The 24278-nt window shown below is 38.2% G+C and overlaps 3 protein-coding genes and 1 pseudogene across 3 annotated transcripts; 2 read left to right on the top strand and 2 right to left on the bottom strand.

Moving 5' to 3' along the window:
- Positions 1-1457: 1457 nt before the first annotated feature.
- Positions 1458-5192, top strand: LOC119996127 (cysteine-rich receptor-like protein kinase 19). The gene is made up of 7 exons (XM_038842656.1): positions 1458-2580; positions 2717-2848; positions 2962-3137; positions 3671-3881; positions 3981-4218; positions 4310-4460; positions 4544-5192. The coding sequence occupies exons 1-7, from the start codon at positions 1461-1463 to the stop codon at positions 4850-4852; spliced, it is 2337 nt and encodes a 778-aa protein (XP_038698584.1). The 5' UTR covers positions 1458-1460; the 3' UTR covers positions 4853-5192.
- Positions 5193-11748: 6556 nt separating this feature from the next.
- Positions 11749-13423, top strand: LOC119995823 (class V chitinase CHIT5b-like). The gene is made up of 2 exons (XM_038842275.1): positions 11749-12891; positions 13160-13423. The coding sequence occupies exons 1-2, from the start codon at positions 11781-11783 to the stop codon at positions 13183-13185; spliced, it is 1137 nt and encodes a 378-aa protein (XP_038698203.1). The 5' UTR covers positions 11749-11780; the 3' UTR covers positions 13186-13423.
- Positions 13424-13516: 93 nt separating this feature from the next.
- On the bottom strand, positions 13517-16143 carry LOC119997016 (annotated as a pseudogene).
- On the bottom strand, positions 16143-16913 carry LOC119997015 (class V chitinase-like). The gene has a single exon (XM_038843787.1). The coding sequence runs from the start codon at positions 16911-16913 to the stop codon at positions 16143-16145; it is 771 nt and encodes a 256-aa protein (XP_038699715.1).
- Between the last annotated feature and the right edge of the window lie 7365 nt (positions 16914-24278).

Below are 24278 nucleotides of genomic sequence, written 5' to 3'. Positions count from 1 at the left end.
ATGTCCTAGAATAAAACTGTAAAACGATGCTATGCAAACTTGTCTAAATGAATATTTGACATAGGTCTAAAAATTTGATTCGTCAATCCGTTTGTATAGAAATTTTTCACTGGATGTAGGGTACGTATGTTGAATTAAAACCCAAATGGGTGATCAAAAGGATAAAGAAAAACACTATACGAAGACGAAGACAAGAAAAGAAAGGAAAAGGTCAAAAGCTTTCAGGTGGAATTATACCTATAATTTACGACTCCTGTGTTCTTGGTTGGCAATTACTCTGTATTTACTGGTTTTGTGAAAGTATCTTGCAACCCTAATTAACACCATTAGAGATACCAACACATGGCTAATAATGGTGTGGTGTGTCACTAACTAACATTGACATGTCTTCACGACCCTAAAGGTTGGCAAATACGGATACAATAATTGTGTGGAGGGAGCTTACCCTGCCCTGCATTCATGTCAATTGAACCTCGCTGCATGGCTGGATTTGAGTGGCCGAAGTATCTATTGTTCAAAATTATTTATATTTTTGTAAAAAGAAAAATTATTAGGGACACCAAATGGGGTACTCCAACATATTTTTGCTTTATGACTCTCATTTTTATCTCAATTCATACGACATATAGGATATTCATTGATTATAAACATACATATAGGGTCCTTAACATTCAATACTTAAAATGTATTTGGAAATAAAATAGGGTCAAGGAATTGCGAGTATTTTTCATATTCCAAATCGTAACCCAGTGCACACAACAATAATGATAGAGATTCTAACAGTTGATAATCCAATTATTCTAGCAACAACTATTGAGTTATACACATAAAATTTTATGTATATTATGTGGAGCCTATAAATTCACTTATTTCATGTGTATCTGACTTAAAAATTGATATAACTGGGATCCTAACCGTTGAAGTTTTTATCATTTTCAATTTTTTGCACATAAATTATCCCAATTGAGAAAATAAATATAGAAAAAGAAAAGACAATTTTCCATCAAGGGCAACTTTTGGTCGTCCACATGATGACATGAAGGCAATTTTGTCCTAACAAGTAGTACATTAAAGTGAGTTGTGGGTCCCATTGAGACGTCGCCATACGGAAAATATATTAGGAGAAATGCAATGGTTGTTTATTTTTATTGTTCATATCTCACATCTATTATATAAAAAATCAAATTAAACACATATTTTAATACAATCACATCAATAAAACACATATTTCAATACAATTAAATCAATAAAACATAAATTTCTATACAATTTCTCTTCCCACGCAATATAGAGGCCAACGATATTCCATTCCTCCGTATTATCGACAATAAAACAACATCAAAACATCAATACATTTTACAATACAACCACATCAATAAAAAAAACAACATCTAATAACACTTTACAAATGCATTTATCCTTATAAGCTCTGATGCTACGTATGAGCCACCTTTCCTTCCATGGCACGTAGAACAATCACAATTCTCCTCCTCTTCACCTTCATTTCCTCTCAATTCCACAATTCAACGGTGGCACAAACCTTGCTCCGGTCCGGTTACTGGCTAGCCGGAAGCGACTTCCCGGCCGCCGACATAAACTCCGCCTTGTTCACCTACCTAATAAGCGGATTTGCCGAAGTAGACAACTCCACCTTCCAAGTCTTCATCCCCTCAAACTACGCCCAAAACTTCACTTCCTTCCCCTCCGTCGTTAATCGCAAAAACCCTTCAATCAAAACCCTAATGTCTATTTGGAACGGACAAGCTGCTACTGGTCAATCGATTAGTGGCGACCCAGTTAATTCTTCAGTCTTGTCTTCCGTGGTTGCAGTAGCTTCTAACAGGAAGTCCTTCATTGATTCGTCGATTCGATTAGCTAGGCTTTATGGGTTTCAAGGGATTGACCTGTTTTGGCTTTGGCCTAATAGTACTGACTTGTCAAGAATTGGGGATTTGTTGGACGAGTGGAGGGCTGCCATTTCTTCTGAGTCAAGAAATTCTAATCAGTCCGAGTTGGAATTGACAATGGGCATTCGTTACTCGCCTAACCTTCAATCGGTTAGTTATCCGGTCGATTCGATTAGGAAGAATTTAGATTGGGCACATTTGGTGGCATATGACTATCATTTGCCATTGAAGGAGAAATTTACAGGAAACCATGCTGCTCTGTATGACCCAAGAAGTAATATCAGTACTGATTTTGGGCTAAATCAATGGTTGGGTATGGGGATGCCTGCCAACAAATTGGTTTTGGGTCTACCCTATCATGGCTATGCTTGGACTCTAGTGAACGCCAGGGACAACTCTGTTGGTGCACCTGCCTCTGGTCCTGGTACCACCCTTGATGGTTCAATGGGTTACAGGTTCCTCAAATCTTTCATTCAAAATTATGGTTATGGAGCAAGACCTGTGTACAATTCAACTTATGTGGTGAATTACTTCACTGTTGGAACAACTTGGATCAACTATGATGATGTGGAGACTGTAAGAGCTAAGATTTCTTATGTAAGGCAGAAGGGGCTAATTGGAACCAATGTGTTTACGGTCGTCAATGATGACAATTGGGCACTTTCTCTTGCAGGTATATTGATGGCTTTTTTCCATTTACAACTCATAATGTTTAGAGAATTTGGGACTAGGAACAGAACAAGATGTTTCACAATAGTCTATTTGTTTTGATTAAAATTTTGATTGAGATTATGAAACAATAATTACAGCTGCTGGAGAAACGGAGCACGGAAGCAACCAGCGGCGGTTGTTGCTGATCATTTTGCTTCCAATTGCTTTTATTGTGATCGTATTAGTCTCCGTGGTTTACTATCGACGAGGCAGGCTATTCAAGAGGAAAGGTAACGTCCTCATGTTTGCGCTTCTCAATATATGGAATCATAAAATGAGACGTGTAAAAATGTTCTTGTCAATGGTATGAAGAGACACATATTTTTATGCTCATCTTTTGTAGGGGGAGCAGAAACAGAAACCATAATTCTTGGGACTAGAACTTTATCTGGCTCGGAACAACTCGAGAGTGAGGCTCCAAGAATCCAAGTGTTTACTTTCGCACAAATCAAAGCAGCTACAAATAACTTTTCAAATGCAAATAAGCTCGGAGAGGGTGGATACGGCCCTGTATATAAGGTACACACAGTTCTATATTAAACTTGTTGATAATTTTTTTATGATATTTCATTTGTAGAAACACTTATTCATTAATGTTGGTGGAAAGACCACAACATAAATTACAAAGTTGGCATCTTTATAAATGTATATACGTTATAATGGCAAGGAGCTATCTGTGGGTTTGAATGTGATATGGTAAAGCAGTTCAGTGATTAACTGAAATGCTGAATATGGTCCATATTGGGGATTAAGGATGTGAAGTACAGAATGTGATCTTCCTTTGAACTGCAGATTTAAGCACCAAAACAAGCAGTTTATTGAAAAGGAAACTATTGGCTCAGACTAGAACTGAAGATAGCCGAACCTGCACTACGTAGTGAAAGCAGAGTGTCCCTCATGAATCACCTAAATAATAAAACTTCGGCCCCTCAATTGCCAATGCAGCTGCGATGCATTTTTTTTTGTCCTTATGTTTTGGCATTTGTCCCTAAATCACTTTCAAATTAAGCTTTTCTAAATTAGATAATGCTAACAATGGGAAATATGGCTAGGGTGAATTATCAAGAGGACAGCAAATAGCAGTGAAAAGGCTTGCAGCATCATCTACTCAAGGACTCGAGGAATTCAAAAATGAGGTTTCACTTACTGCAAGACTTCAGCATGTAAATCTAGTTCGAGTTATGGGATTCTGCAGTGAGAGGGATGAAAATATGTTGATTTACGAGTACATGCCAAATGGAAGCTTGGATCTCTACCTCTTTGGTGAGTAAAATTTAAAAAATTTCAAGGCATACCAAATGCACCATTCTTTATTTTCATGATAAGGGGTAATTAATACTTCATTAGTGTAATGATCTGCAGACCCAATCAGACGATATATATTGGATTGGAATAAACGCGTTCGCATCATCGAAGGGGTTATTCAAGGGCTTCTTTATCTCCAAGAGTACTCCAATTTTACTATAATTCACCGAGATCTAAAGTCTAGCAACATTTTACTAGATGAGGAGCTGAACGCTAAGATATCAGATTTTGGGATGGCTAAACTTTTCAGAAAAGATTTAACCGAAGCAAACACAGGCCGGATTGTGGGAACATAGTAAGTACTAAGTAGATTGCTTTTGTTCTACTACTCGCTCATGTTTTAGCTTCTTAATACTGAATGATCTCACTGTCATCTCCCAATGCAGTGGTTTTGCTCCTCCTGAATACTTGAAGAAAGGTATATACTCCATGAAGTATGATGTATATAGCTTCGGAGTTCTGCTTCTGCAGATCATAAGCAGCAAGAAGATTACGAATTTTTATGGTCCAAGCGAAAATTTGAACCTTCTTGAATATGTGAGTGTTACTTCTTGTCTATCCCTTTCTGGAATTTATTTAAGACTGAAGCTCTAAGTACTGGTCACATTAAATCGACACAGGCATATGAGTCGTGGAGAGACGAGGGAGTGAAGGAGTTCATTGATCCGTCATTGAATGATTCAGCTTCGCCTTGCAAACTCCTGACATGTATGCAAGTAGCACTGCTGTGTGTTCAGGAAAATCCTGAGGACAGACCCTCCATGCTTGAAGTGTTCTCAATGATCAGAAGCGATACGACCAACATTTCGAATCCTAGAAGGCCAGCATTTTCTGTGAAGAAGGATGTAAAGATGGAGAGTGGATCCTCATCCCAGCCAGAAATCTATTCATATAATGATCCAGAAATCTCTCAACTGCAACCCAGATAGTTCACACAGTTGTCTCTATTAACCAACTGTTCATACTGTGATACTGATACAACCCCTACATGGATGTTGAAACCCACAAAAGATTACCTCATGGGAAAGAAATGGAGAGCTTGAATGGATTATAAACAAGTGGTTGGACCCAAGTTTACAAGCCATCTTTTTGTGAGCCATAATGAGCCCTCCAACCACTTGTTTAACATGCCCAATTTTAGGCCCCATTTAACGTGGATTCCCACAATGTAAAGAATGTAACATATACTCCTTTTTTTTTTTTTTAGTAAACATAATTCTGATGTATATGTATGTCTTTTCTTTTTCTAACATGATATTATATTCTTTTTATTTTAAAGTTTTCATTAAGTAAAATATGCTTAAGCAACAATCTAACCATTGGGAGAAGGATAAATATGCACAGAAACTTGTTGGACCCTATACAAGAATTTTGAATTCCGACATTGGAAAATATGGAATTGTTGAATGGATGGTTTATAAGGCAAGGATTTGAATCCAACTCATAAGTTATAACTTTTGAGAAAAGAAGACGTTACCCAACTCATCGACTTTTACGTTCAAAAGTCGGTTAAAGACATGATTTGTTCGAAAGAATTATTGTCCTTTTATTAGTCAAAGCAGTTGACTATGCAATTGCCCCACGTGGTTGGCGAGAGGGAGAGTTGGAATTACAGTTTTTGGTCAAATTAAAGTGGTCAAATTAAAGTGGTAATTAATCAAATATTATAACAATTTAAAATGAGTTGGAATTACAGTTAATGATTGACTAACAAATCACCATCCATCATGTGTGCTACACATTCTTATCTAGTGCCTAAGGGTACTCATTATCATTTTTCAAGTAGTGTTAACGGTTGCTCTAAAGATTATCATTAAGGATTGATTACAATGTATCACAATATGTCACATGTGATGAATACTCTTTCACTTATTTTTTTTAAACTTGAAATAGATGTTTTTGTTTAGTTGTCAGTCTACCTCACTCATTATCATTTTCATTTCTTAAATATTAATTGTGAGAATTAATTAGGGGGAACTTAATGCTGTTTGACCATTAAAATGAGAAAGGTCAAACATTAAAATTCAGACGTAACCCTTGAATGGGTCATCAATGACGGCCTTCTAGAGATATTTTTTTTTTTTTTGAGAAGAAATGTAGACTTCATTGAACCAAACTGGGGTTACAATCCGAATCAAGAACAATTCTAAGGAACTCTGGACACTCTCCAGACCAAGATCTAGAGTCAGAGCAAGAAATGGCCTTTTTGGCTAAAACATCAGCAGCAGAATTAACAGTCCTTATAACATGGCTGCATCTAATCACATTGAAATGACTAAATAGCTCCTTAGCACTACTAACACATAACCCGCCTTCTGATAGAGCATGTTCATCGCTCCTCAAAGCTGAGATCACCAAAGACGAATCACCTTCTAATACTATGGATCTACACTGGATAGAAATGGCAAACTTCAACGCCTCTTTAGCAGCAAGACACTCTGCAAAAAAAGGATCCGAAGGGGCTACCATGCAATGAAAGCGAGAGGCTATATGATTCCCCTTATCATCCCTAGCAATCACACCAATTCCAACATGAGGGGATTTGATAGCAGCATCAAAGTTGATCTTGACTACATTTAATGGAGGGGGGTCCCAACATGTTCTTGACATCACTGCCAAAGAGGTCCCTTGCCTGTCATTTCCAATGGTCTGGGCCACCTTGTAATCAAGCTGCATACACTCAACTAAAATCCCCACCTCTTCGGGTTTGCCAATATAGGAATTGTGAAGGACTTTATTCCTCACGAACCACACTTGCCATAAGCTAATAAGCACTCGATTAAAATCTTCTTTAGTTGCATCCAGGTACACATCACAGAGCCAATCAAATGTAGAAGCACTCCTCACAGGCTTTGTTATATGAGATAATCCAGCTGCATTCAAGGACTTTCGGACCCACTTACACTCTACGAACAGATGCCTTGACGATTCATAATCCACTCCACACAATAAACACCCATTATGGACCTCTAACGATCTCGACTGCAAATTTGAAAAGGTGGGAATAAAGTCTTTGCATAACCTCCAAATAAAAGACTTCACTTTAGGTGGAACTTCGGCCGACCACATAGCCTTCCAGAATTTAGACTCCGAAGAATAACTGGACGAAGGGGCACCCATTGCACCACGAATCCAGTTCTCATAGACATGATAACCACTCTTGACAGAGTAATGGCCATTACTATTAAAACTCCATCGGCGAACATCCTTGGCCCCCACATCTCCCAAAGGAATTTGCATGATAGCATCGACATCTATGGGGTGGAATATTTCCTTTAAGGAATTTACATTCCAACCCCCAATTTGATCATCAATAAGACTATGGACCCTCAAGTGCCCTACCTGAGTATGAATAGGAGTGATTAAGTTGAAGTTCCATGGTTGGGGGATCCATTTATCATACCAGATTGATATATCACGCCCGTTCCCCACTCTCCAGATCAAACCTTTCTCCAGCACCTCCCTACCTTCACAAAGACTTCTCCAAGACCACGAGGGATTATGCCCCACACAGGCTCTCATGAAATCACAATCCGGAAAATATTTGGCTTTAAGCACCTTAAAGCACAAGGACCGCTCATTTGACAAAAGTCTCCAGCCTTGCTTTGCAAGCAAAGCTAAGTTGAATGACTCCAGATTTCGAAACCCCAATCCCCCAAGGATTTTTGGTTGGCACAAAGACTTCCACCGAGCCCAACAAATGCCCTTTCCTTTGTTGCTTTTCCACCAGAACTTATTCAAAGCCACCATAAGCTCTTCAAAGAACGAATTAGGGAGACGAAAGACACTCATGGCATAAGTGGGGATAGATTGGGCAATCGCTTTGATAAGGACTTCTTTACCAGCCTGAGTTAAAACTAGCTGTGAAAAAAAAGTCTCTCTCAACTCTTGGGTTGGTGTGGGTTCTGTCCTTGTCGTGAGGCAAGGGTTGGGTGGGTTTTTTTGAGGCAGTATGGATCCAGATCTAGAAGCCCGGTGGCAGCGTTTGTCTTTAACAAACGACGAAAGCACTGAAGTGGTTGTTGCCAAGAAGAAAATCAGCGAAGGGGATCAACAAGATCAACTTAGTTTGTTTGGAAGGCTTCTTTCGTCCAGATCTTTTAACCAAGAGGCTTTTCTATCTACAATGAGAGGCATCTGGAAACCTATCAAAGGGCTAGAGATTTCGAAAGTGGGAGAGAATCTCTTTCGCTTTCGCTTCTTCTCTAGAGGTGATAGAAACAGGGTAATCGAGGGATCGCCCTGGACTTTTGATAAATACCCACTACTCCTTACTGATTATGATGGTAATCTTAGGTCGAGTGAGGTGGTTTTTGACAAAATGCAGATATGGGTAAGATTTTACAACTTACCCCTCAAAATGATGACTGAAGAGGTGGGATTTCAAATCGGAACTGCGGTGGGAAAAGTTGAACGAGTCGATACAGATCGGAAAGGATATGGTTGGGGAGAGTACTTACGAGTCAGATTAAGCATTGATATTTCCAAACCGCTGAAGAGGGTTGTCATGGTTGCTGGAGAGGCGGGAGGAGTAACTATTAGAGTTGGGGTCCAGTTTGAACGGCTCCCTAACTTCTGCTATTCTTGTGGATTAATAGGTCATTTGGAACGTGACTGTGAGACGGGAAGCCTAAATCCAGCAGATGCCAAGGCGTATGGGGACTGGCTTAGAGTCCCATTCTCAAAGGGGCGACGAACAGAGAAACTACCTCACCAAAACTCCCAATCAAGATCCTCACAGGATGGTGAGTCAAGTAGTACAAAGCCTACTGATACTGAGAGTGGGAGGGCGCTACAGAACCAGAAGGGAAGGAAGATACCCATTCTAGGGTCAGTCTCGTGCTGTGGTTCGGATGGAAACCATAGTGTTTTGAGGAATGAAGATGTTCTTGAGGATCATCATAAAAATTGCTCTGCTAAGGAGAAGATGAAAGTAATTGCTTCTGATTTGAAGGGGCAGGTAGATTGGGACGGTACTGCTCTACCGGGCAATAATAACGATGAGCCTAAGAAGGATATGGCGGGTGACATTGGCGAGGGAATGGAGGAGGAGGTGGAGTGTACTGTTGAAGGAGAGAAGTCGCTCACCAGTATAGATCCGACTGGTCCAAAGCAACTTGTGTCCCATACTGACAACAATAAAGGGAAGAGTAAAGGAGTCTGGGTGAGAGCTGGAAGGAAAGCTGGGATAGATAAAGACACAGCTATGGTGAATTCTGGAGTGGATACGTACAAGAGGAAGTTTCAGGAGGGGGCGAACAACTTATTGGAGGAAGGGGAGACTACAGAAGTCCAATGTACTAGAGTGAATGCGGAGGGTGTGACGGGTAATTTGCATATATCGGCGGGCACTGGTCGTAACCAGGCTCGCCGAACCCAATGAGTCTCCTATGTCTGAATTGTCGAGGTTTGGGAGGTTCCTCGGCAATCTACTCTCTTAAAAACCTTATGGGCAGGGTGCATCCTAGTGTTGTGTTCTTGTGTGAAACAAAGTTGATGAGTTCTGAGTTCGATAGAGTTCGTGTTGGTTGTAACTTCTCTTCTGCCTTTTCTGTTAGTTGTACGGGCAGAAAGGGAGGTCTTGCTTTGATGTGGAGTAAGGAGGTTTCGGTTTCAATTCATAGTTTTTCCAGGTATCATATAGATGCCTTTATCGAAAATCTGGGTGGGGGTGTTGTTTGGCGTTTTACTGGTGTCTATGGTGAGTCTGTAGCTGATCTGCGTCATAACTTCTGGAGTATCTTTCAAAAGCTGGCTTCTAGCAGTCTTGTTCCTTGGCTTTGTGCTGGAGATTTCAACGAGATCCTCTTTGATTTTGAGAAAAAAGGAGGAGCTCCCAGGCAGAGATTCTTAATGCAACAATTTCATGACTCTCTCGGGGTTTGCAATCTGGAGTCTCTTGAGTCAGAGGGTCCCCGGTACACGTGGTCTAATGGAAGAGATGCCCCGAATAATATTCGTGTTCGCCTTGATAGAGCAGTGGCAAATGCTGAGTGGAGGGAGTTGTTTCCTCAATTCAGGGTTCAAGTGGTCCCCTTTGCCCGGTCCGATCATAATCCTGTGGTTATTATCCTCGAAGACAGGGTTAGCGGTGATTTTAAGCGAATGAGACATAAGTTTAGATTTGAGGAAGCCTGGACTAGGTCCCCCGAATGCAAGGAAGTGGTAAGGTCAGCTTGGGGTAGGTCTCACTCAAATTTTCTGAACAAGCTTAGACGAACTAGTGACCAGCTTGATGCTTGGAGCAGGGCAAATTTTTGGGGTGCTCAACGCCGGTTGAAGGCCCTGCATTGTGAGCTGTTTCAAATTCAGAATGGTGCCAGTGTTAGAGAGGTGAGTTTTGCCGAGAAGAAGCTTAAACAAGAAATTAATGAAATTGAGACTCGGGAGGAGATGGCTTGGAGGCAGAGGTCCCGTGCGGATTGGCTTAAGCTGGGTGATAAAAATACCTCTTATTTCCATAAAACCGCTAGTGAAAGGCGATCGAGGAATAACATATGTCAAATTCGAAACAAGCAAGGGGAGTTGGTTACAAAGGCTATTGATATTGGTAATGTAGCGATAGACTATTTTCAGGAGTTATTCTCTTCTATGGGATCCATTGATTCGAGTATAGTGACTGATGTGGTTGAGGCTCGGGTCTCTGTGGAAATGAATGACGAGTTAATGCAACCCTTTACTGCCATTGAGGTTGAGTCTAGTCTATTTCAAATGCACCCGCTAAAGGCTCCTGGCCCTGATGGATTCAATGCTCTTTTCTACCAGAGACATTGGAATATAATCAAAGTAGATGTTACTCGGTTATGTCTTGAGATTCTTAATGAGGGCAGGTCGACAGAGGATATTAATTTCACTAACATTGTTCTCATTCCAAAAGTCAGGGATCCGGAGGATATGACAAGATATAGGCCAATAAGTCTGTGTAATGTGATTTACAAATTGGTGGCTAAAACTATCACCAATAGATTGAGACGACTTTTGCCAGGAATTATCTCTGAATCTCAAAGTGCATTTGTCCCTCGACGTTTGATTTCTGATAATATCTTAGTGGCGTATGAGCTGCTTCACTCTTTGAAGAACCGGAGGCAAGGCTCGAATGGCTTTTGTGCTCTAAAGCTTGACATGAGCAAAGCTTACGATAGGGTTGAATGGGGTTTTGTTGAAGCCATGATGATCAAACTTGGGTTTCATCCTTCTTGGGTCGCCCTTGTCTTGCGATGTATTTCTTCTGTCCAGTATTCGATCCTTATTAATGGTCACCCCCATGGTTTGTTTAGGCCTGGCAGAGGTCTGAGGCAGGGGGACCCACTCTCTCCCTTCCTCTTTCTTATTTGTGCTGAAGGTCTGTCGTCTCTTCTTGCGGATGCGGAAAGGAAGAAGTTCATTAGTGGAGTGGCTGCCAGTCGCAATGGTCCAAGGGTGACCCATCTTCTTTTTGCAGATGACAGCTTATTGTTCTGCAAAGCTAATTTGGAGGAATGTAATATGGTCCAAAAAATCCTGTATTCTTATGAGGTGGCTTCGGGTCAGAAGATTAATTTTGAGAAGACTGGTGTCTTCTTTAGTTCTAATACAAGGGGAGTAATTAAACAACACATTTCTTCCCTTCTTGGTGTTTTAAAAAACAAACAATAGAGTAAGGATCAATCCACCCATTCAAAACATAGATCATTTTCAACCTCTCATAGTGATCCACTGTGCAGCTTTCTGATAAACACCAACCTCCAAAGCAAATTTTAAAGGAATTGTTCAACTGCCTACCTTTTTCAATTACTTACATTGACATTTCTATACATATACATATATATATATATATGTATACACACAGAGACCATCAATCATATGACATAAAAAACAATGGCTGCCTTCCAGCAGTATGTTCACCTCATACTTATCATCATAATCATCTCCTTGTCCTCCACCACCGCTGCGGTAGTTGTGCCGTCGCCAGTGAAGGCGGCTTATTGGCCTGCAGGGTCAATAAGTTACTTCCCTCCCACATCTATAGACACCACATTATTCACTCACATATACTATGCTTTTGTATCTCCTAATAATGTCACATTCAAGTTTGAAGAATCGATCTCCACGGCGTCGCTCCTCCGTGAATTCACAACCACCCTCCACAGCAAAAACCCACCGGTGAAGACATTGATCTCGATTGGTGGCGGCGGCGATGATCCGACTCTTTATGCTCGGATGGCTTCAAAGGTTAGAACGAGAAAAGTGTTCATAAAATCAGCTATTGATTTGGCAAGGGAGTTTGGGTTTGATGGGCTGGACCTTGACTGGGAGTTCCCTAAAGATCCAAAAGAAATGATGGATTTGGGCAGCTTGTTTAAAGAATGGAGGGCTGCGATTCAAATGGAGGCCCAAAAGAATGGCCGGCCTCCGTTGTTGCTCACGGCGGCAGTCTACTACTCAGTCGAGTTCGTCGTCTACGGCGGCCCCCGTAAATATCCAGTGGACTCGATTAGTAGGTATTTGGACTGGGCTAGCCCAATGTGTTTTGATTATCATGGGTCGTGGGATACGTCGCAGACGGGGGCCCATGCTGCACTATATGACCAAAAGAGTAATATTAGCACTAGCTATGGGCTTCAGTCATGGATCAGGGCCGGTGTTCCAGCAAACAAGTTGGTTATGGGCCTGCCTTTGTATGGAAGGACTTGGAAGCTTAAAGACCCAAATATAAATGGGATTGGGGCCCCAGCAGTGGGATTGGGACCAGGAGAGGATGGTGTGTTAACATTCATACAGCTAGAGCAATACAATGGGAACAATAGTGCCACCGTGGTATATGACGTAGAGAGTGTGTCCACATATTCTTATGTTGGGACGTCATGGATTGGCTACGATGATGTCACGTCGACAAAGACAAAGATAGGGTTTGCTAAGGCCCATGGGCTTCTCGGGTATTTCTTTTGGGCCGTCTCGTATGATAACGAAGGGAAAATCTCCAAACAAGGTACACTTTTTTGACATTACAAATCTTTTTTTTTAACCGAAAATAACTCAACAAGCAAGTACTTTGGATAATCCACTAAACCCAAATATGAACCAGACTAAATATACGTAAACTCGTCCGACTAATTAATTGGACCGAGACTCAACGCAGACCACTACAAATCCTCTAGTCTCTACAAGAATGCCACTTTCCTTTCTGAAGTTTTAGTTTATAATATTTTCATCAGTTAAAAACTAATTCATATATTGTCTTACTTTATAATATGCAGCTTCAAGGGCGTGGATTGATGACTAATCGCTATGAAGTTGAGAATTGGGAACGACATTAATCTGCACTTACCAAACCCATGTTTGAATTGCAATTTAATGGACTAAATATATATATAATCTCGTCGTTAGATGCGGGCATGTGTTCTACGGCGGCCCACACTGTAATTTCGTTATAGTCTTGAGTAATTTTTTTTTAATTTCAAAAAATTATATTTATATTTTGATCGTTTATACGAATTCAACGATATATCTTTTGTTTGAAATAAAAATCAAATTCAACATGAAAATGACAAAACAATTTTGGATCGTTGGATATAAACTCAAAACTTTTTATGTCTTTTTCACGGTGAATTTAATTTTTGTTTCGAAAAAAAAAATATTTTGTTGGATTCATTAGACAAAATACTATACACATATAATTTTTTTGTTATTTTTAAGGATAATATAGATGCTCAAAATTGCTATAGCGGGGCTGCTGTAATTTTATTTACAGCAGCTCCCTGGCACCCCATGTGTTTGCGCAATTAGATTGGTTAAACTTAGTGTTATTGTTAGAACATAAAATTTCTTCAATGTATTTGAGAGTATCAAGTGATGTGGTTTATAGGCACAAGTTCACTTCCAACCACTTGAGTGTTATTTTAAAAGAAAAAAGTTCTACGGACCTTCGGCCGAAAATGGACAATAGTTCAAATGGATTGCGCTAAACCTTTCTCCCAAACCATACATTACACGACTGGCCTAAAACAACTATCTAAGATTAAGAGAGAAAGAAAAACACTGATGATTACAGAGAAAAAATAAATTCTAAACATTTGTTTAGGAACATATGACACATGTTTCAAAGAAGATATTTGCACACTATGATCATCTGGGTTCGACCTGGGAGAGTTGGCAATGATTATATGAATGGTTTCCTTGCTTGTATGAGGAACCATTGGCATTACTTTCTTCCCTTTTCACTGAATATGCTGGCATTTGAGGGGTAGGAAGAGCGGATATATCGCTTTTAATCATCGAAAACACTTCCAACATTGAAGGTCTATCCTTTGGTTTTTCTTGGACACATAGCAGTGCTACTAGCATACATGTCATGATTTTACAGGGCGAAGACGAATCATCCATTGATGGATTCATGAACTCCTCGCCCCTCCCGTCCATCCACAACTCGTATACCTGCATTGATTGATCAATGTTTAGGGATTGTATTTGTATACGAGGAGTTTCAAATGTAATGAAAAAATTTAACTCACATAATCAGGAAGTTTCAAATTTTCATGAACGCCATAAAAACATGCAGTCTTTTTGCCACTTATGATCTGCAGAAGCAGAACTCCGAAGCTATAAACGTCGTATTTCATGGATTATATACCTTTCTTCACGTATTCCGGAGGAGTAAAGCCACTGCATTTACATGTCAAAATTGATTCTTTTAGTACTAAACAACTAAAACATGAGTAAAAGATTAGATAATTAGATATCAGCAGTCAAAAGCAATGGAAGTATACTATGTTCCAACGATCCGGCAAGTGTTTGCTTCCGTAGCATCTTTTCTGAAAAGTTTAGCCATCCCAAAATCCGATATCTTCGCTTTCATTTCTTCGTCCAGTAATATGTTACTAGACTTCAGATCGCGATGAATTATAGTAAAATTCGAGTACTCTTGGAGATATAGAAGCCCATGAATAACTCCTTCGATGATGTGCACGCGCTTGCTCCAATCCAATACATGTCGCTTGATTGGATCTGCAGAACATGATTGATGATAATGAGTAATTAATCGATGCTTATCTTAGAACCGCCGACTAAATTTAGCTTACCAAACAAGTAGCAATCCAAGCTTCTATTAGGCATGTGCTGATAAACCAATATATTTTCATCTCTCTCGCACCAAAATCCCACTACTCGAACAAGATTTACATGTTGAAGACTTGCAGTGAGTGAAACCTCATTTTTGAACTACTCAAGCCCTTGAGTAGATGATTTTGAAAGTCTCTTCACTGCTATTTCTTCTCCAGAACGTAATTTACCTTTCAAAAATTAGCATCCATGGTTAACATTATCCGGTGTTGAATGCTTGATTTATCGGCGAAGTAGACAGCAGAACAGATACATATGTCTACCTTGTAGACAGGGCCATAGCCACCCTCGCCGAGCTTGTTTGCATTTGAGAAGTTATCAGTAGCTGCTTCAATTTGAGAAAAACTAAGTACTAGCAGATTAGGTGCATCATTGTGAAAATGTTCCGCGCCTGCTGATACATCACGACTGTCAATAATGCCTAGAAGTCTTTTTCCTGCATCCCCTAAAATGGACTAAATCAGAAAAATGTCTCTCTTGATTCATTGTTGGTGATTAGATATGGTTCCTACACTTGAAAATCACACATAAGGTTTACCTTTTCGGACATAACACGCAACTGAGGCTGATAGGATTACAATGACAGCAATTGGAAGCAGAATGATTGGCAATAAGTGTCGCTTGCTTCTGCCATTTTATGCTCCTAGAGCTGTAGATACAGATCAAAATCTTTATACAAAACACAATGAAATTAATTAATGTCTAAGAATCTGAAGGTGCAAGAAAATTCCTCAATGTGGGTTGTCACTACACAACATCAGTAAACAATACCTGCCAGAGAGAGTGCCCAATTATCGTCGTTGATGACCTGAAACACATTGTAACCAATAAGCCCCTTCTCCTTTGCATAAGAAATCTTGGCTTTTACAGTCTCCACATCATCATAGTTTATCCAAGTTGACCCAACAATGAAGTAGTTCACTACATAAGTTTGATCATAAACCGGCTTGGCTCCGTAACCATAATTTTGAATGAATGATTTGATGAACCTGTAACCCATGGAGCCATCAAGTGTAGTACCAGGACCAGAGGATGGTGCACCAAGAGAGTTGTTATCTGGGTTTGCCAGAGTCCACGCGTAGCCGTGATAAGGCAAACCCAAAACCAGCTTGTTTGCAGGCATCACATTCCCATACCCATCCATTGCTTTAAACCAAAATCAGTGGTGACATTGCTTGTAGGATTATACATAGCAGCATTGTTGCCTGTAAATTTCTCCTTCAAAGGTATATGGTAGTCATATGCCACCAAATGTGCCCAATCCAAATTCTTCCTCATCATATCTATCGGATAACTCACTGAATCAAGACTTGGCGAGTAACGTACCGCCATTGTCAATACCAAATCTGATTCATTAGAATTTCTAGCCTCAGAAGCAATAGCAGCCCTCCACTCTTCTAACAGAACTCCAACACTTGACAAGTCTGTACTATTAGGCCATAGCGAAAACCAGTCTATGCCTTGAAACCCATGAAGCCTAGCTAGTTTTATCGATGAATCAATAAAGGACTTCCGATAAGATGGCTGTGCTACCATGGAAGACAATAGTGAAGAGTTAACCTTGTTATCACTAATGGATTGACCAGTATTGGCTTGTCCATTCCATATAGACATTAGTGTTGTAACTGAAGGGTTTTTGAGTTTAACTTTCGAGGCGAAGGTGGTGAAGTTTTGTGCATAATTTGAAGGGATGAAGAGTTGGTATGTGGAGTTGTCTACTTCAGCAAATCCACAGATAAGGTGTGTGAACAATGCTGCATTTATCTGAGTGGCAGGGAAGCCGCTGCCCGCTAACCAGTAACCAGAACGAACCCAACTTTGTGCAGCAGAAATGTGAAACTGAAAAGAAATGAATGTCAAGAAGAGACCAAGGTTGATGTTTTTGGGTGCCATGGAAGGAGATGAGCAGTTCAAACTGGTTAGAACCACCTGGTTATGTGTGTATATATATATATTGTATCAGTATATATAAACACCAATCATGAGTTTTTGTCAATAGGTACAGCCAGGTTTAGGAGATGGAACATATTGAGACAATGACAACGTATACTTTCAGGATTAGAGAGAAAACAATTGAAGGTTCCATGACAATTACAAAGTTGACTTCGTTTAGCCTATAACTTCCAGTAGATTGATTTTCATGGTTATGTTTTTTTTGGGTTGATTTCAAGTAAATCGATTTGCAAGTCAACATCCTACTATTCACGCAAATTATATTAATCCTATAGTCAAATACATTATGGATAAATAGTTTCACTTTCGTCCTTATACTAATTTCTGGTCTAATTTCGTCCCTCAACTATCATGTCATAACCCATTCGTCCCTAAGTTAATTTAGGCAACAGAAAAATTTGACCTGACACCCTACATTACATATTAAAAAAAATTAAACGTGACAACCTTTGAGAAAAGTCAGTCATCTCATAGGTGCTCATCATACTCTTTTTAAACTGCTGAATTTGCATTTCATCTTTTCCAGTGACGGTCAAGCCATCTACATATATAGAAATAACCAGAATGGAAATGTTGTCTTGTCTCTAAATTATTAGAAGTGTAACATTTTTTGTCCCCTAATCATTCATAATATTCATAGTTTGTCGCCTAAATCATAAATTCTATAAATACTTGAAGGACGAAAATTATTACACTCAAAATATTCACTTTTCTCAAAAATTGTCACATTGAATTAATTTTCCCGATATGTCATGTAGCGACGAAATTAGGTTGAAGAATAGTTTAAGAACGAAAATAAAATTAGAGGATATAGTTGAGGGATGAAAAATATCATTTAGCCAACACATTATATTATAATATCACTATCAACGAACATGAGGAGAATGATGTTGGAATTGAAAAACCCCTAAACTTTTATAAATGATTCTCGACATCATTTTGTTGGTTGTTGAAATGAAATTTAACTCTCTAACCCCAATAATTCCCTTTTTTTTTAAATGTACATCATATGTTACAACAATATTTGATGATTTGATGTAATATGATGATTCAAAAATATCTAATATGTAGATCATGTCCCGTACTGTCTTACATGATTTAATGAATATTGGAATTATATAAAATTGCACCAGAAATAATTCCCCAATTTCTGCAATCATTAACTCTAGCTGACCCAATCATTCATCACTTTGTGCATTTTAATAATAAAAAAAAATTCCTTTTCACAATGTTTATGGCGACAACCTAATATATATAGAATCCAACAACCTTAACTTTAAAATACTAAGAATATAATATGATGTTAGAAAAAAATATGAACATATGAGATCAATTATGTTTACAATAAAATGCATGTGTTACATGTAGGTACCAGCTAAATGCAGCCCTTATCAATGCTAGAAATTCAAGTGCGCTTGGCATGATCAGGAGACTCATTTGTTTCAAATGATTTCACTCACAATATATATATCATATATAATGTGAGAGTAAGGTATGCGTACATCTTGTTTATCTCCGACCCTAGTTGCTGCGAGAGTCTTACACATGGGATGTTATTTACTTTTACCTATATATTACACGTTGTCACAATTATTATGTTAAAGTTTTTTATTAGTATGCTTAATTATATAATAAGTTGTAAGAGGGTATAGGGCTTATGAGCCAGGGCCGGTTGGGGCCTTAGGCAACTTAGGCGGTTGCCTAAGGCCCCATTTAGAAAAATTTCATTTTCTACAAGTCAACTCGGCATTGGCAACTCCAAATTGTGATAGTGATCAGTGTTCATCATAACTGGTAAGTATAATTTTATTGATATTCTACCTAGATTTGAGGCATTCAAACCCAAAGACCCTTTTGAAGTTTTTCATTTAATTTGTTGTATTTTTTTTTTGCAGCAAACACATAGGCAGTGCAGTGTGGTGCAGCCGTATAGAACCTAAGGGCTAAGGCAATGCAGTGTGGTGCAACCCACAGATCTTAGCCTCCCTGGTTTTATCATTCTAACCCAAAATCCTTAAATTATTTTGGTTGTTTGTATTGTGTTGTGTTATTGGCTTACTGTTTTTTAATTTAAAAATAAATAATGTCTAATAGAAAATATGAATCTGGATATGAAAAATTAAAAATCATCAAACAATCACAATGCTTCTGTTTCAGTGGTGGGAGGTAACATGTCTTTAAAATGCAATTGGATTATTGACACTGGTGCTTCGGATCACGTTATTTACTTGCATGACTATTTTCATACATATAGGAGATTGCATAATTCACATGTCACTCTTCCAAATGGTAAAAGACATGAAATTGACTTTATAGGAGATGTCAAGTTAGGCAATGGTATAACACTGACAGGTGTTACATGTTAAGGATTTTAACTTTAATCTGATATCTGTTAGCAAATTAGTTAAAAACAAACCATATGAGCTTACTTTTTATGAATATTCATGCAAATTGCAGGACACAGTCACATTCAGGAAGAGTGGGATGGGCATAATGCGTAATGAACTCTACTACTTACTAGAAGAATTAAAACCACAAAAGAGAGCTTATGCAAGGATCAATTCGATACACAAGGGTCTCCCATGGCACAAGAGATTAGGCAATCCTTCTAATAGGATTATTGAAATGTTAGGAGATGATTTTGTTGACAAACGTAATAGATGTTCTGTTTGCATTTTTGCAAAAATGAAGAGAATATCCTTCTCCCTTAGTCAAACTAAGAGCATGAAACCTTTTGATTTGATTCATGTTGGTATCTGGGGTCCCAATGGGATTGTATCTATTGATAGTTTTAAATATTTTATGACGATAGTAGATGATTTTTCAAGAATTACTTGGGTTGTTTTGATGGAAGCAAAATCTGATGTTAGGAATCACATTGAAAGCTTTAACAGCTATGTCCAGAATCAATTTCACACTAAGATCAAAATTATAAGGTCAGATAATGGGTTAGAATTTAACATGGTTGATTATTTTAACAAGGAAGGTATTATACACCAAAAGACCCGCCCATATACTCCACAGCAAAATGGAGTTGTTGAAAGAAAGCATCAACATATCATTAATGTTAGTAGGGCACTTAGGTTACTGGTTGCCATTCCAGAAAAATATTGGAGTTATTGTGTCCTTACGGCTGTTTACTTAATCAACAGATTACCTTCTAGAGTTCTGGACAAAAGAAGTCCTTATAGTATTTTGTATAGTCAGGAACCAAATTATGATATTCTAAGGGTGTTTGGTTGTCTTTGTTATGCAAAAATTTTGAGACAACAAGAATCAAAATTTGATGGCAGAGCTCAAAGATGTATCTTTTCATGATATCCTCCTAATGTTAAAGGTTATATGTTGTTGAATTTAGACACTTATGAAATATTTGTATCTAGGGATGTAATTTTTCATGAAAAACAGTTTTCATTCAGAGAAACTGCCTTAGATAATCAGATTGGTGAGAGCAAATCTCAAACTGATTACTCTAAAAGAATGCAAGTTAATTTGAATGATAATGAAATTGTGAACAACTCCAAAGGAACTAAGAAACTTCCTTCCTATCTGCAAGACTATGAATGTAATACTATCCATTCTGATATTCTTAAGCATAACATGCATACTTATTCTGCATATCATGATCATACCACACATGATTTGAAATCTACCGATGCTCAGTCTCATGAACATTTTGTTGCTGCTATTAGTTCTCATAGAGAACCTAAGAACTATATAGAAGCATCTAAATCTGCTTATTGGGATTAAGCTATGAATAATGAACTGTCTACTTTAAACGAGAATAATACATGGACTCTAGTTAGCTTGCCAAACAATAGAAAGGCCATAGGCTCAAAATGGGTGTACAAAATTAAATATAATTCTGATGGGTCCATAGAAAGGTATAAGGGAAGGCTTGTTACCCAAGGTTTTAGCCAAACCTTAGGTTTTGATTATCAACAAACCTTTGCCCTTATCATTAAGATGGTTACTATTATAATATTCCTAGCCATAGCCTCCTCTAACAAATGGATTGTTCACCATCTTGATATGCATAATGCCTTTTTAAATGGTGACCTTGTTGAAGAGGTTTACATGAAGTTGCCCCCAGGTTATCAAACTGAGAATTCTAATCTTGTTTGCAAACTTAACAAGTCTTTATGTGGTCTTAAACAAGCTTCAAGACAATGGAATATAAAATGTAAAGAAGCTCTAGTTAAGTCTGGTTTCGTACAATCCAAATGTGATTATTCTTTATTCATTTACAACAGGAATGGTTCCAAAGTCCTCTTATTATTATATATTGATGATATGTGTATTGGAGGTGATAGCCTTAACCTAATAGAAGAAATAAAATCCTCCATAGAAAAATGCTTTAAGGTTAAGGATATGGGAACTTTAAAATATTTCGTAGGCAGTGAGATAAATACAACCAGGGCTGGTATGACATTATGCCAGAAGAAATACATATTAGATTTGTTATTTGATGCTAACTTTCAAGATTGCAATTCCATAGATTCTCCAATGAACACAAACTCTAAACTCTCTGTTGAGCAAGGAATTCCTCTGGATAATCCTATGACATATCAAAGATTGGTTGGAAGATTAATGTACTTAACATTAACCAGGCCAGACATCTGCTATATAGTCTATACCTTGAGTCGTTTCATGCAATCTCTAACAGACCAACACCTCAACGCTGCTCACAGAATCCTCAAATATTTGAAGGGGACTTTGAACCAGACTTTGTTCTATCCTTTTGTCACCACTTGTCGTGTCAAGGCTTATTGAGATGCTGATTGGGCTATCTGCCCTGACTCAAGAAGATCAACCACTAGCTATTCCATTCTACTGGGAGATTCTTTGGTAGCATGGAGGTCTAAGAAGCAACAGACAGTTTCCAGATCCTCAGTTGAAGCTGAGTATCGATCCCTTGCTTCTGTCACCAGTGAAATTGTTTGGATGAATGCCCTCCTTCATGAGATGAAAAATGATATGGTCAAGCCTATTCCATTGCTCTGTGACAGTAGAGCTGTCATTCACATAGCCACCATTCCCGTCTTCCACGAGAGAACCAAGCAAATAGAAATTGATTGTCACTTCGTTAGGGAGAAGGTGGAGAAACAATTGATTCAACTTCAACACATTCAGACTCTTCACCAGTTTGCAGATTTATTCACAAAACCAATGGCTGTAATCCAATTGCAAGGGGGTGTTAGAACTTATATACCAAACGCATCGTTTTGGACCTTTCTCTTATACTGTGTCGTTTCACTCATCATTGGAACGACCTCGTTTCTTTTAGTTTTGTTACCGTTACTTGTATTAGTTTATTATTGTTTTCAAACCTAATTGACCGTTGGTTATCTGGTTTGCTTATGTACTCTGTCTTCTCTCTTTGCTTGTAAGAAGCTTTAATGAATACAATATTTTCTTCTCTCCCATCTCTCCTCTATTCGTCTTCTTCCTGCTAACCTATTCTCTTCTAAAGAGCTTCTCAATATATTTCAAGTACAAGGTGAGGTATTGGAGAAAACAGGACTGAAGACAATTGCTTAATTTATCAGGTTTATTAGGCAAAATCTTCTTCTATTATGTTACCATGTTCCAATTTTAGCAAAGGAGGGATTTGGTATTAACTTTGGATTAAAACATTCCATCCTGAAAATTGGAAAAATCTCAAAAGTCATTTCCCTAATATAGTGTCTAGTCTTAATTGGACTCAATATTGTGACTCGCGATTTGCTGCTGCAGAATAAAACAATTTTAAAACAAGATAACATAAATATTTCAAAAGGCACGAGTTCGAATATCTTAAGTATTTCCTCATAAAAAGGTCCACGAATCTGATCAATCACTATTTTTCTCTTTGTGAGCAAACATAGGGTTAAAGAGAGAGCCAAAATAAAAAAGGATCTTTCGTATATAATCCCTGCATAATCCCGAATGTTATTAGTTATGGCACGTAAACCAAATGATACAATGCAAGCAAAGGTTCCTAGATTCATTGAGAGTAGCAGTCATATTTACAGGAAATGTATCATCCTCTAACCACAAACCTCATACTTCACACTTCCTCCTATTCACACACCTCCTAAGCGCATTGAAGTAATTTTTTGTGGAAACTATGAAATGTGGTTTGTAATGGTGGGATACAAAAAGATAAGAGATGTACCTAATGAATATATTCCCTCCCTCCTTAACTCTCTCACTTAATTCTCCAAAACATCAATCCAAGCAAGGCATAAATCGAAACAAAAACCACAAATGCCGAGACATACAACAAACAGGAGCGGACCCATGGCCATACCAATGGGGTCAAGTGACCCCATTAATTTTTTTTTCATATACCTACTTATAAAAAGTAGACTTTGACCCCACTCTTTTTTTGATTTTGACCCCTCTTATAACACATTTCACATATCTTAGAATAACCCATAAGAAATTTAAAGCCCAATAAGATGAGCTTAGTTTTGTAAATTATTGTATTAATTTTAAAGGACCTGGCCCATTAGTGATTAGTAATCATTTATTATTTGAAGGCCCATAACTAATAACTTATCGTTTGGAGTTTGGAGTTTGTGCTTTGATATGTTTTGTTGTATTTGTTAATTGTGAAGTGAATAGGCTAGTAACTTAGTAAGCCCGAGAGCAGACATCATACATTAGCACGGAGCACTTGAGCTTGAGCAATTAGTCCTTATAAAAATGCTCGATAATTCACGTTCAAAATATAAAAAAATTATTGGCAACGTTTATAGATCAATTTTAAATTATTAGTTACTTTTGTCCTATAAGATTTTGATTTTAAGTTTTTTTTATACTTTTGAAGACATAATTAATAAATAACCTAAAAACATTTATTAACCAAAAAAATTCTTACAACAAATGAACCAAAAAAAATCAATCAACAGTCAAAACAAAACAAATCAAGGAAGCAACAAAGATACAGAGAAACTAGCAAAATGACTTGGAAATGGAAAATTGAACTCACACTCACTTGGCGGAATTGTCAGGCTCTCTCGAGTACTTGTGCTCCACCTGAAAATTACTAAAACTAGAATTGAATTGCATGAGAACTGTGGAGATGTATAATACGACATAGTTTTTAACTCTGAAATTTTATTTCGCCTTGTTGAGCCCTAATTATAGAATTGTCAACCCAGGCTGTAGGGGAGCTTTAGTCACATCCCGATTTTCACTAAATACACCTCTTGTTAATAGTAACCCATGAAAACTCTAAACTTTTATAAATACACCCAAACTATATAAATCTAAGACGACATTTTACAAACGCACCTTGTAATCAGATCTGTCATTGCC

This window comes from Tripterygium wilfordii, chromosome 4 (assembly GCF_013401445.1).
Source record: "Tripterygium wilfordii isolate XIE 37 chromosome 4, ASM1340144v1, whole genome shotgun sequence".
NCBI classification, from domain to species: Eukaryota; Viridiplantae; Streptophyta; class Magnoliopsida; order Celastrales; family Celastraceae; genus Tripterygium; species Tripterygium wilfordii.
Note: the sequence above shows the minus strand (reverse complement) of the source record. Positions and strands in the feature narration are given on the sequence as shown.

Bases quoted from the DNA above. Each gene is read 5' to 3' on its own strand.
- LOC119997015 (XM_038843787.1), bottom strand. From the start codon at position 16,913: ATGGCACCCAAAAACATCAACCTTGGTCTCTTCTTGACATTCATTTCT.
- LOC119995823 (XM_038842275.1), top strand. From the start codon at position 11,781: ATGGCTGCCTTCCAGCAGTATGTTCACCTCATACTTATCATCATAATC. The intron at 12,892-13,159 runs GTACACTTTTTT...TATAATATGCAG, and splicing joins AGGGAAAATCTCCAAACAAG to CTTCAAGGGCGTGGATTGAT.
- LOC119996127 (XM_038842656.1), top strand. From the start codon at position 1,461: ATGGCACGTAGAACAATCACAATTCTCCTCCTCTTCACCTTCATTTCC. The intron at 2,849-2,961 runs GTAACGTCCTCA...CATCTTTTGTAG, and splicing joins CAGGCTATTCAAGAGGAAAG to GGGGAGCAGAAACAGAAACC. The intron at 3,138-3,670 runs GTACACACAGTT...AAATATGGCTAG, and splicing joins GATACGGCCCTGTATATAAG to GGTGAATTATCAAGAGGACA.